This window comes from Scomber scombrus, chromosome 1 (genome assembly GCF_963691925.1).
Source record: "Scomber scombrus chromosome 1, fScoSco1.1, whole genome shotgun sequence".
In the NCBI taxonomy this organism is placed as follows: domain Eukaryota; kingdom Metazoa; phylum Chordata; class Actinopteri; order Scombriformes; family Scombridae; genus Scomber; species Scomber scombrus.
The window spans coordinates 15,784,768-15,800,366 of NC_084970.1; the positions used below are offsets into that span (position 1 = coordinate 15,784,768).

At 40.3% G+C, this 15,599-nt stretch overlaps 2 protein-coding genes across 3 annotated transcripts; one reads left to right on the plus strand and one right to left on the minus strand.

Annotated features, from left to right (window-relative positions):
- Positions 1-373: 373 nt before the first annotated feature.
- On the minus strand, positions 374-9,200 carry ppm1g (protein phosphatase, Mg2+/Mn2+ dependent, 1G). Of its 2 annotated transcripts, none has more exons than XM_062421671.1 (14): positions 9,099-9,200; positions 8,733-8,871; positions 8,067-8,136; positions 7,545-7,630; positions 7,128-7,257; positions 6,758-6,869; positions 6,378-6,571; positions 5,221-5,399; positions 4,968-5,099; positions 4,270-4,372; positions 3,596-3,727; positions 3,116-3,245; positions 2,750-2,849; positions 374-2,395 (listed from the first exon to the last, which is right to left on the minus strand). In XM_062421671.1, exons 2-14 carry the CDS (start codon positions 8,841-8,843, stop codon positions 2,189-2,191), a joined length of 1,686 nt encoding a protein of 561 aa, XP_062277655.1. In that variant the 5' UTR covers positions 8,844-8,871; positions 9,099-9,200; the 3' UTR covers positions 374-2,188. The 2 variants fall into 2 exon arrangements, with proteins under 2 accessions (XP_062277655.1, XP_062277654.1); XM_062421670.1 differs by having other exon boundaries at positions 5,221-5,402.
- A 4,159-nt stretch (positions 9,201-13,359) lies between these two features.
- Positions 13,360-15,427, plus strand: mis12 (MIS12 kinetochore complex component). The gene is made up of 2 exons (XM_062418483.1): positions 13,360-13,759; positions 14,584-15,427. The coding sequence occupies exons 1-2, from the start codon at positions 13,370-13,372 to the stop codon at positions 14,851-14,853; spliced, it is 660 nt and encodes a 219-aa protein (XP_062274467.1). The 5' UTR covers positions 13,360-13,369; the 3' UTR covers positions 14,854-15,427.
- The last annotated feature ends 172 nt before the right edge of the window (positions 15,428-15,599 follow it).

Consider the following 15,599-nt stretch of genomic DNA (forward strand, 5'->3'; position numbering starts at 1 on the left):
TTGCCATGTCACATTATAAAAAAGGGCCAAAAGATATATATTTATTACTTTGTTTTAAGTTGACATTTGTCCATATAATTATTCTCGTGACATTTAAACTCTTGTGTTTTGAGACTGAGGTAACCAAACACTGATAATTCAGACTTCAAACTGGTACCGTGTTCCCATTTATAGTCAAAAAGGATCCTCACTCTGATCAAGCTCAGTTGTGCCTGATAAAAAAATGTGTTGGTCAATTCAAATTATTCACCAGAAATTAATATAAAACCAGATGTTCACAGTATGTACTCTATGAAACCTTGAACACTAGTTCTGAAAGAAAGACAGAAATACAGTCATCTCATTATTTAAAAAAATGTATTTGTATGTACTTACATACTGGTGTCAAAAGAGTATGCACCAAAAATGTTACATTGACTCACAATTACAAAGAAAAAGCCTTTTCTCTTTCTTCACTTACAAGTATTGAAAAAACTATGTACAGAAAAAAGGGCATGGTGACGAGATACACTAGAAAAAAAAGTTAGTCACAATATGGTTTAAATGAGGCTTCTGCAAATAAAGAAAAAAAAAATTCAACAGTTACACTGTCTTCGTGCTCAGAACTTCAAATTGTATTTCCAATCAAAAAATCTAACTCGTTGCATCCTCTCCACAGTCCAGCGTCAGAGCGTCTCCACAATGTGCACGCAAAAAGGATTTTTAAAAAACTGCCAGAGGACTGATTCATCAAAAATGAAAGAAAAAAAAAAACCATTTGAGTGGAAATACTTTTTTTTTTTTTTTTTTTTACTTAAAACATGTCCTAGATTAAATCTTAAAAAGATGTTACGATGGAAAAAATACAGGGAGTCAATGAGGTGGAGGAAGGTTGAGTCCAGGAGACGAGCTGCATGTGGTGGGCCAGCCCGGGACCTCCTGCTGCAGCAGCAGTTACATCACAGACTCTCTGGATGGACATACTTTGCTTGTCTTGTTTTCCTGCTCTCACATCTTACAGAGATGAAAATACACTAGATCCTCAAAAACCCTGACATTGTTTGTTTTTTTTTATCCCTCTGGACATTTAAAGATATTGATCAAGACGAGACACAAAGCAGGAATGAAAAAAAGGCAGGATGATGGCGACGCATTTCATCATGTGACCAGCAAGACAGAAAAAAAAAAAATCATAATTACTTGTAAATGAGTCCTAATGGGGGAAAATAAGACCGCAAACTAGAGCAACTGGACTCTTACCCCAAACCCTTCAGTTTCCCTCTTTGGGAGAATGGAGTCTAATTGCTAACTGACTCACACAAAATCCCCTTGAAGAAACTCTGGGTGAGAAATCAGCATCAGGGCACCAACACATTCAGTGCTACACATGACGAGCACACATTCTCACTGCATCGTGAATCATAAATTTGGGTATCACAGGACAATTGTGTTTCCTCTCATTACTCAGAGAAAATACACTTCTTCTAATGTGATGTCAATCATTCTGCAGCCATTTCAGGTCCCTTCACTGGTTCAGTTAATATGAAGATGGGAAATGGTGCATACGAAAGGAATTCATGGTTTTTAATGGCACTTGGTTAAGATACAATGACTGGCTTGTAATTTGGGCACAACACCAGCAGAGCATTGTGCAACTTCATGTTGGAAATGTAACATTTCATATCGCAAAACTGCGTCAGGCTGTAAAATATGAACAGCAATCAGACACCGGTAGCTACAGCTCCCACAAAAGCAACAGTTTGACATTAACATATGAATGCAGTGCATTTCTAAAAAGTGTTTAGAAATACACACTGGTCTCTAATGACTAGTTCCTCCTCCATCTTCCTTCGAGCTACAAATAATTGGAAAATGATGAGCGTGGCATGCCTGTGAGTCTGCCCCGTCTGAATTTAGGAAATAAAAATGTGTCCAGCTTCTTTTCAACAAGACCAAACAAAATAAAGAACTGGAGGGGACTGTTAGAGTGAGAATGAGAATCCACCTAAAACAGAGGACAAAAAACCACTATCCTGATGGATCTTAGTTGAGCTAAACCTGGAGCATTATGTACAGTGTTTGTAAATTCTGTTTTAGGGTGAACTTGATGTCTGTGAGGTAAGGATTTAATTTTGAAGAGAATGTGTCTCTGATGTAGCTGGGGTAGTCTGGGACCAGCTGCTCCCTGCGGGACAGTTTCTCTTTCTCTTTAGTCACTTTTAGCCTTTTTGCTGTCGTTTCCATTCTTCTCCGGCTCGGCCTGGTCTGCCTCCTCCTCATGCTTTCTCTTCTTTGTGTCGTCTGACTGGTTGTGAGCAGCCGAGGGGTGTGCCCGCAAGGTGATGATGATGCAGGTCATGTTGTCGCATCCTGTGCCGTCTCCAGATGTGTCGGGGGCCAAACAATGTTCCAGCAGCTGTCAGTAGGACACATGGGAATTGAAATTAAAGATGCACACTGCAATCCCCCTTATCAAAGAGATGATGTATCTTAAGAGACCTCTTGGCTAACTAAAGTTGAAATAAGAAAAAGGCACTGACACACTTACGGCAGGTATTAAAAATGTACAAATAATAGATATTATAATAATATTTCTTGCACTTCAGTCTGAATAAAACATTAAGATATCATTTTTACTCCATTGATGAAAACTGTAAAAACATGTGACATTTTACTTCATGAGTGATTCCTAGGAATTAACAGAAACTTAAGTATTTTAACCTTCTGATGATGATGTTGTGTAACGTCTAAAACAGGAGCTTTCTCTCACCTCTTCCACTATGGATGAGAGGGGTCTGACTTTGCCACTCTGATCTGGTTTGATCCTCTCACTGATGAAGTCCACCACCTCCTGACTGCTTAGCACATTCCTACACACACACACACACACACACACACACACACACACACACACACACACACACACACACACACACACACACACACACACACACACACACACACACACACACACACACACACACACACACACACACACACACACACACACACACACACACACACACACACACACAGAGAGAGAGAATTGGCATGAATGAGAATAGTGCCTGAATAGTGCCTGAATATTAAATCATGACTAAATAAATAATACATTACAGTGACAAATGTTACTCACCAGATGCCATCGCAGGCAATGACCATAAAGTCGTGGTCCTCGTTGAGCGTCAGAACTTTGACGTCCGGCATCGCAGAAATCATCTGCTCCTCTGGGGGCAGAACCTTGTTCCTCTTGTAGAAGTGGTCACCTGAGAGTCAGAGTCCAAGTTAACGGCATTTCAGTCTGCTTACAAATGTGTTCATCTCAAAACAGAAGACCTCTTCAACCCACAACAGAAAATTTGTGATTTTCTGAACTCAACTGACCACAAACTCATGTTTAGTTTTGATGCATTCATGTACTCCAAACAGTTTTTTACCCGAAAATATAATCAGTCTCTTTAACTAATGCTGCAAAAAATGTATAAATGCATACAAATACATGACAAATGAGATCACTTCACAATGACTAATTACAGTGAGCTTATTTAATCCACAATCATCATGAACCAAAATCTCAAATTTTAAATAGAGTTTGATAAATAGAGTATTTAGATACCAATAGCTCTGGAGAGGTTCAGTCCACCGTTTACCCGTCCGTCCATGGTCACCTTTCCTCCAGCATTCTTAATGCGAGCCAGTTCCACCTCGTCCTCTGGCTTGTGGTCGTACGACATATCAACAGCTTTGCCTACAGTCACACACATTTCACACTTCATGATTACAGCAAAGCCCTTAAATAAAAAATCTGGGTCACTGTGCTTTTCTGTTGCAATCCTTTGAGAGCCACACATTTGCTGTAACTGGGCAACAGGCCACATCAATAACATGAATATACCACCTGGTTAAGAGGGGAAATGGGAATTATTGCAATAAAATAAAAGATTTACCTCAAAGGAGAAAGGGAAGGTAGTTTGAAAACTGTAATAGCATCTCTTCAAACTAACAATGCCAAACTTAAAATCAGCTTTTCGGTTTAAAAAAAGAAACAATCTTGAAATCTTTAGAAGAATTAGCACGTCCACATTATCTACAATCATCATGTGCTTAAAAAACTTAAGCATATGATGATATAAGGGGTCACAGACAACTAGCTGAGGGTCCTGAGTTTAACTGATTGACATTTTGATTTCACACAATAATGTCACAATTTAATATTTAGAGTTACAATTGAATGTTTTTTTTTTGTTAAAAAAAAGAAAAAAAAAAGGGTACTAAATGTTTTACACCTACCACGCTCTGACACCACGCAGCGAGAGTCTCCAGCGTTGGCCACGATGAGCTGCTTTCCTCGGATCAGAGCCACAACAGCTGTGGTGCCACTGTCCGAGCCAGGCTGGAAATACAAACATGACAGATTTCATACAATGGTAAAAACAATGTCCTACACCAACAGAAAACGACTAAAACCCATTTATATAAAAACAATCTAAAGCATTTGTGAAATTACTCCAATGTATTACACCCAATGACTAAATGTCATTGAATGAGAAGACATTCAAACATTTTTCTGCTGAGAAAAGGATTTTACTCAAGCTACTCAAGTTTCTTTTATTTACAAAAAGTTGTCACAAATCATTTCATTTGGCTTCTGCTGCAATGTGGCAGAGAATCCAATACATCCAGTATGTATGCGTGGGCACTGGGCACTACTCATTGACACTACCCATGACTGGACTGGAAAGACGACAGAGAGCTAAATGCTCAAGGCTTTAAGACAATGTGGATAGTAGTTCATCAGTACATTTAAACTGTAAGCACTGCATTATTGTTCTCACTGTCGAGGTGACTGAATCACTCTCAACACTCACATCATTTCTCTATAAATCACTGTCATAGTGGCGGTGGATTATAATTTATCCATGAAATGTTGTGTTACACTGTTGATTAGTCAGTTGCATCATGCTAGTACAACACCTCTCTGTACACACCTCCTCCTTGCCGTCCATTCCAGGTAGGCACATTTCCTCCTCTTCTTCATCCTCAGAGTCTTCCTCCCCCTCCTCTGTATCCTCCTCTTCTTCCATCTCACTGCTGTCTCCTTCCTCCTCTTCGCTGCCATCCTGATAAAAAACCCAAAACACAACAGTGCGGTATTGAAGGTCAGTCTGAGTGAATGAACCGCAACAGCCAAACAGAGTTAAGTTTACTACTAGCCAGAAATGATTGTTTCTGCTTCCTCACCTCTTCGTCGCTGCCCTCCTCCTCTTCTCCCTCCTCAGACTCCTCACTGTCATCAAAGAACCTGGACTTGGAGTCTCCTGCAGCCTTGGAGGACAAAGAAGAGCAGGAGGGACCTGCATCTCCTTCTGCCTTTCCAGCCCTTTCTTCTCCATTTGAGCTTCCTGATCCACCACAACCTGCTGCTTTTAAGGAGAAGTCACAAAATGAAGAAGATGATTAATAGGTGCTCAGATTTATCTTTTAGTGAAGCTGCATGTAAGTGATTTGAGATAATTGTTATACATAGATTAAAGAAACAAAAACTGCTTCGAATTTTGAAATGAATCCAAAATGCCAAGAACTGGTGTACTTACAAACTGTCCAATGCATCAATTTATGAGTAAAGACCCTATTTGTACTACTGTAGAAGTTTAATTACAATCTAGGCATTATTAGTGGAGTAATTTACGAGATACACTTTTGGCTATTAGCGCCTGTACTAGGCAATTCGGCTGATGGCTCTAACTCCACTAATTTGCGACCAAATGAAAAAAAGGGCTGAGGCGGTGTTTAGATAGACTTAATGGTGCATATGATGCTAGGTCAAAATTACGCCGGACCATCGCTTTAAAGGCTGATCCGAAAAACACTGCACAGCAGTTTGTAATACTCAACTCTGGAAAGTTATCATGCAGCAAATCTGTTTACTAGTGTGCACATGTGGGGTGCATCTGTGTCCATGGAGCTCCAAAAAAGTATTTCTGCAACCGTGTGCAAAGTATGAAGTGGACTTTACAGCGTCTGTGATACTATGTCACTGAGGGAAAGATGAGAGAAAGCACTCAAAACAAAAGCAGAATATTCAGTCAAAAACACTGAATTTACTTATTTTAATGAAACGAAAGTCAAAGCAAACTCTTAAAAGAATTAAGATATTTTGTTATCTAAAGATCCGACCTTTTTTTTTACCGTATTGGCATTGAAACTGGGAATTGATAAAATTCAAATGATACACAGCCCCAGTAATGCATGAAAAAAAACAATTCACATATTTTTTGGTAATTTAAAAAGCTATATCACTCTGATATTTTGCATTAAAGGAAACTCACTTCAAAATTGAAATTAGCTTGAACTAAAAAACTAAAAGGTTTTGTTGTTCCTTAATTTCAGCTCCATACCTGCATCACTACTTTCACCTCCTGTTCTCCGACAGGCTCGCAGCTTAGACCCACATGTTGCTGCTCCTTCGGCCTCCTTCACCTTTCCATTGCGCTCCTCCTCCACCTCTCCATTCAGCACCTCCTTCTCCTGTCCTTCCCCTTTCTCTCCCGAGCCCCCGGGGTGCGGGCAGGCTGCCTTCTTAGCTGCCGCACTGGGAAGAGGGGACAAAATGCTTCAAACTCAAGGACAGAAATCATCCAAGATTGTATTGGTGTACATGTAAACTGCCGCAGAGGCCACCACTGAGGATATGCCGTTTTCAATAAGTTAGATTCAGGGCTCAACGTACTTCATCACTAGCACAGAGTGTTTGTCCCTGTATGAAAAGTCAAACTACCTGAGAGCAGCAGCATGCTTCACAGCGTTGCGGTTCTGGCCGTAGCGTATGAGCAGCTCTTCTATGGTCATTGTGGCCTCCTCATGGAGCAAAGTTGCCTCTTCGTTGTCCACTGGACCAAGATCAGAGAGAGAGGAGGTCATCAGTATGATTGTATATCCATTTCTAATCTACCAGCAGTGTACACACAAAACTTAAACTGTTCTTCCTGTTTTATTACACTAATGTCAATATGGAGGTGTCCTGTCACTAAAAACAACTGTAACAACCATTCACCGATTTTAATTAATCACAATCATCCACTAAATAACTTGGACCTTAATTTCCTGATATCAAATATTGCTACATAAATAGTTTTGGGAATACTCACAATCATCCTCCTCTGCCACCTTTTCAGCAGGTGGCTCCTCTGTGGGCCGTCCAGCGATCTGGACTAGCTCCTTGATGACTTCCTCTGTGGTCATTCTGCTGTCGATGGCCAGGAAGGCATCTTCCAGAGCCTGGAAACAACACAGAGAAAGGTCTGTCAGTAAAAATCAAGATTGTTGAGATTCATGTTGCATATGTGTTCAGAGAGTGTTTCGATTTGGTCTGTGGAAGAAAGTCTGCCCCTTTAATGGAAAAGAGACCACACACACACACACACTCATGACACATGGCTTTTTACTTCAACCTAATGTGTAACTATGTTCCAGTTGTCCAGCACACATCTGTTCATGAAGATCTCTGCTCTGTCCTCTTTGTTTAACACAAATAGATCATGACCACAGCTTATGAAGTTTCTCACCTTTTGCAGTTTGCCATCTTTGTAGGTTTTCTGCTCCTTGATGATGTCAGGAAGGTACTTTGAACAGTACAGGGCCACCTCTTCACCTAAATGGGAATAGCAGGTTATATAAATTCTCTGGATAGGCGTGTACACATAGTACTCATAAAAAGTTTGATAAACAAATAATAAAAAGGAGGAAACAATGGAAAACGCATGACAATACGGGTGTGCTGTGATCCAGAAATCAGGAACAGAAACACTTATGTCTCTGGCTACTGCTTTTAAGAGCAAATGTGAGCCATGGGCATGTTTTTTTTAACATAGAAGGATTTGTGGACAGCACATGCTGTGAATTCACATTTGAAGGATTAGGTAGGACAAAAGAAATGTGAAGTGTTATAAGTGGATCCCAATAATAATAATATATAGTGCATTTTTTTGCATACACTGCAAACCAGTTTCCCTCTGGGATAATAAAGGTAATCTTAATAATAGAAATGCTGCACTGTGTGAACTTAAGACTGCATGTGTCTGTGTTACCTCCATGTCCATCATACACAGAAAACATGGCTGTGTCCTCATCAAACTCTAGGATACAGTTGTGAGCATCCTGTGACATAGCAAACACAAAAATACACATTAGCACAGAGACAACTGCTACATAACATGGCAATCTTGGGGAAAAAGGCATTACATCTTCTTGGACAGGTTAGTGAGATGGGATACAGGAGATTCTTGCACCAACATCATCTGCTGCTGATCAACTGTACATGTTCATATTGACACATTGCTTCTCTGTGGAGAGGTGATTTGTTATGGCCAATTGATTTACACCAGATTTTCGCAATCAATGTCTGATTTTCACAATAGAAGTAACCAAATGAGACAAAGACACTTGAGCTCCACATGCTGTCTGCAGCAGGGAGGTACTTTCCTCGTAGACAAGAAAGGCCACGAAAAGCAGACATAAGTTACTCAGTACGATTGAATAAAATACATTATTGATTATTCACACATCACTCCAGCTGATGCCAGAGGGAAAAGATAGTTGAGGAGTCATTGTCGACGGCACAACTCTGGAAAGAGACTAGCCACCGGCCCACTCCAAACAGCCCTGTACTTAGAGAGAGAAAAAAACTCCCATCGCGCCATTCACATCTGTAGAAACACCAGAGAGGCAACATGGTTGTCTCTGTTCCGTCTCACCTCCATGGAGACTCGCCAGCCCTGCATGGCAGAGAAGCCGTAGCTCATGTTGCTGTTGCCGCCATCGAAAGAGCTCTTGGTGGTGTTCGGTTGCGACAGATAAGCCCCCATGGTCAGTCGGTTTCTTATGGCTTTACACCTGAAGAGAAGACGTTGAGAAGTAAAAAAGAGCTTCACAGACACACGTATATCTCCGAATATATGTTACTCGGAGCTGCGTTATCTAGCTCTGACTAGTTACGGTTGCTAGCTGGCTAACATTAGCGGCACAACAACAAAGCTAACTAACGTCACCGTGCTAACAGGAGCAAACCCGGCTAAACTTCAGCCGTCACCCCTCAATGCCCCTTGTAAAAAAAAAAATACCTATTTTGGCTGCGGGATGAGCTTATGAACGGGTCCCGTAGAGAGAGAGCTTCACATAGAAGTGACCACACGTGTGGAAGAAGAAGCCGCTAACAACACAGACCGAGGAGCACCAGCAGGAGCCGCGCAGGAAGAAGCTGCGCACGCAGCCTCCCGGCCAGGGGGCGTGTCCTCCGTGTGCGTCATACGTCAAGGCCAGGTGTTTCATGTATGTAGATAATTATAATAAATAATAATTATAATACATATGTAAGACAATACAGTGTAATGACTATGACGAAGTATTAGGGCCACAATGAGAGGGGAAATAACCCTACAGATTTCAAGAATAAAGTCGTAACATTAAGATAAGATAAGATAAGATAAAATAAGATGAGATGAGATAAGATGTTTAGCCCTTTGTTGAAATTCACACAAGCAGTACAGTGGAAAAAAAGTATTAAAAAAAAGATATAAAATTAAATTAAATACTATATACAGTAAACAATCTCTGTGTAAATACATCTGCAATATATACATGTGCAATATTCAGAAGTTCTTGAGATTATCTAGCCTGCATGTGTGCAATGTTCCTTGGATTTACGTAGTAAAGACAGCATCAGTCTTTTCAGTGGGAGTGGGAGGTACTGGGAGCTGTGGTGTTTACAGTCTGATGGCTGATGGTATGAAAGAGCCCCCTAAGTGCTTTGAGGCACATTGCTGGATGTGTCTGTGGCTGAACGTGCTCCTGACTCCTGAGCTGCCTCCGCTCGGCATAGAAAAGACAAGAGGGACTGTCCATGATAGCTTCTAGCTTTCTTCTCAACCTCTTCTCTGTCACTGCCTCCACACTATCCACTTCCATCCCCACTATGGAGCTGGCTTTCCTCACCAGCTTATTCAGTTTATTTGCACCATAGCTCCTGATACCACCTTGCCAGCACACTGCGGCAAAGAAGATGACACTGGCCACCACAAACTGGTAGAACATCTGGAGCAGTCTGCTGCCTGTGTTAAAATGAGTATGGAGATGTGGAGCATCTTGTGGAGTTATACCTTAGTAAAGGTTTCACGAAATAACTAAGTGTTAATAGGAGCCGACCGATACTGGATTTTTGGTGCCGAAGCCGATACCGATATTAAGGAATAAAACAATTCTGATATCGATATGTCAGTCGATAATTTTATATTATACATGAACATACATTTTTTGCAATGATCCCTTGAATGAAGTTATCAAACACTTGTGACAAAGATATGTAAAGAAACATGTACATATATATTAAACTTGAATTAAGTAAAGGATCAAATATACATTAATTGCTGCCTATATAACATGAAAAAATATCAGCACATATCGGACAGCATATATGCCGATACTGATATATCTGTGATAGGCCAATATCGGCCGGTAATATCGGCTGACCGATATATCAGTCAGGCTGTAGTGCTTAATCTTTTGGCACATAAGCACCAGATTCTTTATTATATGTATCATATGAACTAATTTTATCTACTCCGAAGAAAGAACGGACTTGGAAGAAATTGCCTCTTTTGTGGAAGAGTTAACCCTCATGCTATAACAAAAAACAAAAACAAGCAAACAAGCAGCAGCAGCAGCAGCAGCAGCAGCAAAAACAACAAAAACAACAACAACAACAATAATAACTTCTCTTCAAAACTTGACTCTTCACATCATTCACATCCTTTATCTTGGAAATATCCTGTAAGGACTGTGTAAAAATGACACTTATCTTCTAAAGGTCTTACTGGCAACAAGCAAAAAGGCCATCACAAAATACAGGCTCCAGAAAAACTGTCCCACTATAGGCATTTTTGTTGATATTGTTAAACATGTACATGTTTTAGAGCAAAACAGTTTCTGTATTTAAAATGTGAATAATGTCTATAAATAAAAAAGTTTAAAAAACAAAGAAGGTTGTAAAAATATTTTCTTTTTTATAATTATGTGATATGTTAATAATCAGATGTTTGTAGTGTTATTACTTTTAAGCTAAATTTCATTTAAACAAATGATTCAGAGACCGTGAGAAAACAACTTTAACTATGATTTACTTTTTTTTTTCTTTTTTTACAAAGACATTCAGGAAATAAATGCTATATTTTTTTCCCAGTATCTAATCTGTTTGAATGGATACGATAATTAATTTCATTCATTTATTTAGAACAGGGGTGTCCAAACTTTTTTCACTGAGGGCCATATACGGCAAAATATACGAGGGGCTGGGCCACTTACTAGAGGTGAGTTATATAGCCTCACATCTATTGTATTAAAGTAAGAAAAATCCTTTAAAAGTTGGTCAAATTTGCTATATTGTTGAATATATTTACAGAAAAAATCAGCCGTCATCAAAGCTTTCCATAAATGGATTTTTATTGTTTTTTTCAGAAAAAGGGTTGGTAGCTAATTCTCAGAACAGCAGCCTCAGATTTCTTCTTAGACAGGATGGTGATCCCATTCACAGTACAGAGAAAGAACAATAAAGGGGAAAATGGGATGGGTACCAGGGTTTCCCACACAAAATGTGTTTGTTAAGGTGGTGGGGAGCAGTGAAACGGAGGGGGGGGGGGGGGTTATACATTTTTAGTTTTTGTTGACATTGTCAAAAATGTGATAATTCCACTTAGTTTATTACTGAGGTCGTACTAAGAGGTGGTGGTGTACTTAGGTGCATTATATTGAAAGGTGTTCCTAATATTTTGCCCTCCTCATGTATGTTGATGGAATGGACAAAATATTAAGAACACCATTCAATATAATGCATCCTAATACACCTCAATCACTCAATAATGAACATAAAGCAGAATTTTCACCTTCTTGTTAAAAAATGTAGTATAAGCTTCATAAATGTAGAATTTATAGCAGAGCTGCTGTATTGGATTAAATTAGATTGCACAGGTTAGGCCAGTGAGTCTATCTTATATAGTTAACTTATTCTCTTAACTTTATTTTATAGTAATTACAAGTTATATAGTATTTTACAGTTAAGTAGTGATATTCAGCTTCAGTAGCATCACATTTTTGTTGAATCTGCCTCACTCTCTCTCTTCAGGACTGCTGAATGAGAAAACCTGAAACGTGTTGCTATAGTAACGTCACAGTTACCTGTCTGAGGATTAACGTTGTTAATGATGACATCACATGGCGCTGTTTTCATTAGTTTTTCTGAGCAGGTTCTGCCTCAGATGATGTAGATTTATGTTTTAACCAGCGGTCTGTGTTTGTTTCCTTAAACTTAATATCACTGTTAGCTTGTCTGTGTTATGCTAGCGGGAGGTACAGCGAGAGCTACAGGTGTGTTCAGGGTCGAAGTCAGACAGTCGGACACAGCGGTTCCGGCCAGTCGTCCTGCAGTAAACACCGCTGCAGACGTTGGTTGAACATTAATATACATCGCTGTAAATGTGTGCAGGAATATAAGTGTTGGATTTGCGGGAATCAATTAAATTGTGCGCAATACCTGCAATCCCACGCTGAAATTCAGGCCCTGATCATATATATATATATTTATTTTTGTTTTTTATTTTTTATTTTTTTAAGACGTTAGTTAAGGCGGCAGGCGTGTGTTGCTAAGGCGGCCGCCTTAACTGTAAAGTGCTGTGGGAAACCCTGGGTACATTTCAAGCGTGTTATTTAAGTTATTATGCTTAATAACACACGGATACTGTGTAATATATTTTTAACTCACCTAAAACGGGAACGGCATTGCACTCAGTGGGAGCATTGATGCTGCGTTTTGGACTCAAGGATGGCTGGAAGGTCAGGAGTAAACTTGGTGGTTGAGATGCAAAGCAGTGCGGGCCATATTCTATTCTAATTATAAAATTTCCTGCGGGCCAATTAAAAATGGACTGCGGGCCGCAGTTGGCCCGCGGGCCGTAGTTTGGACACCCCTGATTTAGAACATACATTAAGTACCGACTGGTGGCGGTAAAGCACCATCTCATTGTTTACCGACCACCAAAAGACACCAGGAAGAAGGAGAGGCCTGCGTAGATGGTAACGCTAGATTTATAAACCTCTCGCGAGATTTACGCACAGTTTGCTCATTGTGTGTGCTCTACACAATAATTATGTTTTATGATGTGACAGTGCTGTGGCTACGTATCGTCCATTTAGGTTGAGGCACAAAAAAGTTTGGTTAGGGTTGGAAAAAGCTCGTGGTGTGGGTTAAAATGATCCCTCTCGCGAGATCTTTCGTTGCCATGTAGACAGGAACCAAAACACCGGCGGTTCAAAGTGAAGCGGGAAACCTGGGGAGGAGACAGTAATGGATGGACGTACAGAAGTGAACGTAGAGGCGGAAAGTCTCTCTCCGTCCACTTTAAAACTGTACGAGTCGCAGTTCTTCGGCTTCAGCCCGCAGACCTGCATGCTGCGGGTCTACAGTGCCTTCCAGGACTGCTTGCAGGACGTGCTACTGGTCGTGGAGAAGGTGTGCGTGAGGCAGCTGAGTAAAGGCGAGTCGGACGGGGCCGAGGAGCTGCTCCGGTGCCGGGCCCGGGAGTGCAGCCGGGAGCTGCAGCAGGTCCTCTTAGACCGGTTCAAGCAGCTGTCTGAGCGGATGGAGTCGCTGCTCGTTACCCGCTGCTTCACTGTGCCGCCAAACGTCCTGCTGCCCGAGGACCAGATACACCGAGACCAGCCGCAGGACCTGCAGGTAGGAAGGGAGGAGGAGGAGGGAGTGTTTGTGGTTCAGTATCAACAAGCCACTGTTTCATTCATTTACTCACAGCAGCGATGTAGTATGTAAGGTTGTCCCTTTTATACCTAAAACCTTTTCATTTTTATCAGTGCAGAAGGACAATTACAGGCACAATAGAGCTGGTCGATATATTGTAGGGATGACTATTGGTGCTTTCACAAAATGTTTACACAATGAGATTTTTGATAAATAATTATCACTAATATGGATATTATGACAACGTGGGTAAAGACCAATAATAGAACAGCTAGAACAGTGTGGTAAGTTCAATCATCAATCGAATGATAATGATTGATGATCTGTAATGCAGCCTTTAAAACCAGGAAAAGACAACACTCATGCTATATCACGATATTACAACATCCAAACATCCATCTAAGAAGAAATCTAGACTCATGTCAGTCACTATATCAATATAATATAGGCAAGGCAAGGCAAGGCAGTTTTATTTATATAGCGCATTTCATACACAGTGGCAACTCAATGTGCTTTACATAAAAAACATTTAACAGAAAAAATTGGGGAAAAAAAAAAAAAAAGTTTAGATGTATTGTCGCTGCCCAGGCCTAGGTATAGTCTGAAACTACTAAAGTAATGTGGTTATAAACACTTTAAAGTAAAATATTTACTGATACGATGCATCATATTCCTGTGATATAACTGTACATACTTACCTGTAAAGTATCTCAGTTACCAGTTTATTTGGTACATCAAGCTAAAATGAATGCAGTCGAATTAGACTGGACTGAAAAAATGGATATGTGATTTGTTGGTTTCAGGAGGTGATCAGACTGGAGTCGTCTGTGGCAGACTTGCAGAGGGCCTACAAAGCAGAAGTCTGTGCCAGACAGGCCCTGTTGGACGAGGTGGAGGAGCAGAAGGAGGTGCAGAAGCAGCTGGATGGGATCCTGACGTGGGTCCGAGAGCTACAGGCGGCCTGGGTGAAGGAAGGAAATGGCAGCTTCCATGAAAATTTTCGCCTGTTGATGGAGTCCATAAAGAATCTGCAGGAAGCTGTCTGGGAGGTCTGCAGCAAAGCCCCTCACTGAACTCACATTTGTGCTATTTCACCTTGGTGCAATGAATACGTGGACAATGGAGCTCTGCAGGGTGCGAGTTGATTATTTGTTTATTCCATGATCTGCTCACTATCAGCTCAGCTCCTGCTCTCTGTGGTTTGGATGTGTCCATTCTCCTGTTTGATATTTCATAACAGACATTACTCCAGAGCTTGTATAATATTTTCTGTTTTAAACTCTTCCTGATCGAGATTAGAGGATTTATAAGACATCTGTAGCAGCAAGATAGGACAGTGAAGACCCTGCAGACAATAACGTTAATGTAGATAATGTGTTGTTGTCTTCATCACTCTCTGAATATTAACAACATTGTTTTCACAGACAGTTTTTGTCTTGTTTGGAGATAATAAATCACCAATGAATTAATGCTACAACATGTAACTGCTGACATTTCTGCTTCATGAGAGCAAAGCTTCTCTTCTACACTTTTTCCAAAGTAACATTAATAAAAGATTCAAATATACTGTTGTACAATGAGGTGCAGGTTAGTACTGTGAAGCGTAAGGAAGACAAAACATTACATTGGCAGGGAGGTGTGCTTGAAATAAGCAGCTATTTATTTGCATTCTCCAAAAAACAACATCCACAATAAAACAAAACATACAAAAAACATGGAGGGAAAAAAATGTATGTCCTTTAAACTGCTCAATACAGTGTAGATGCTGCTCTTCAAAATCAGTCTTTTCTCCATATCTCTCCCATTACACTCATATATT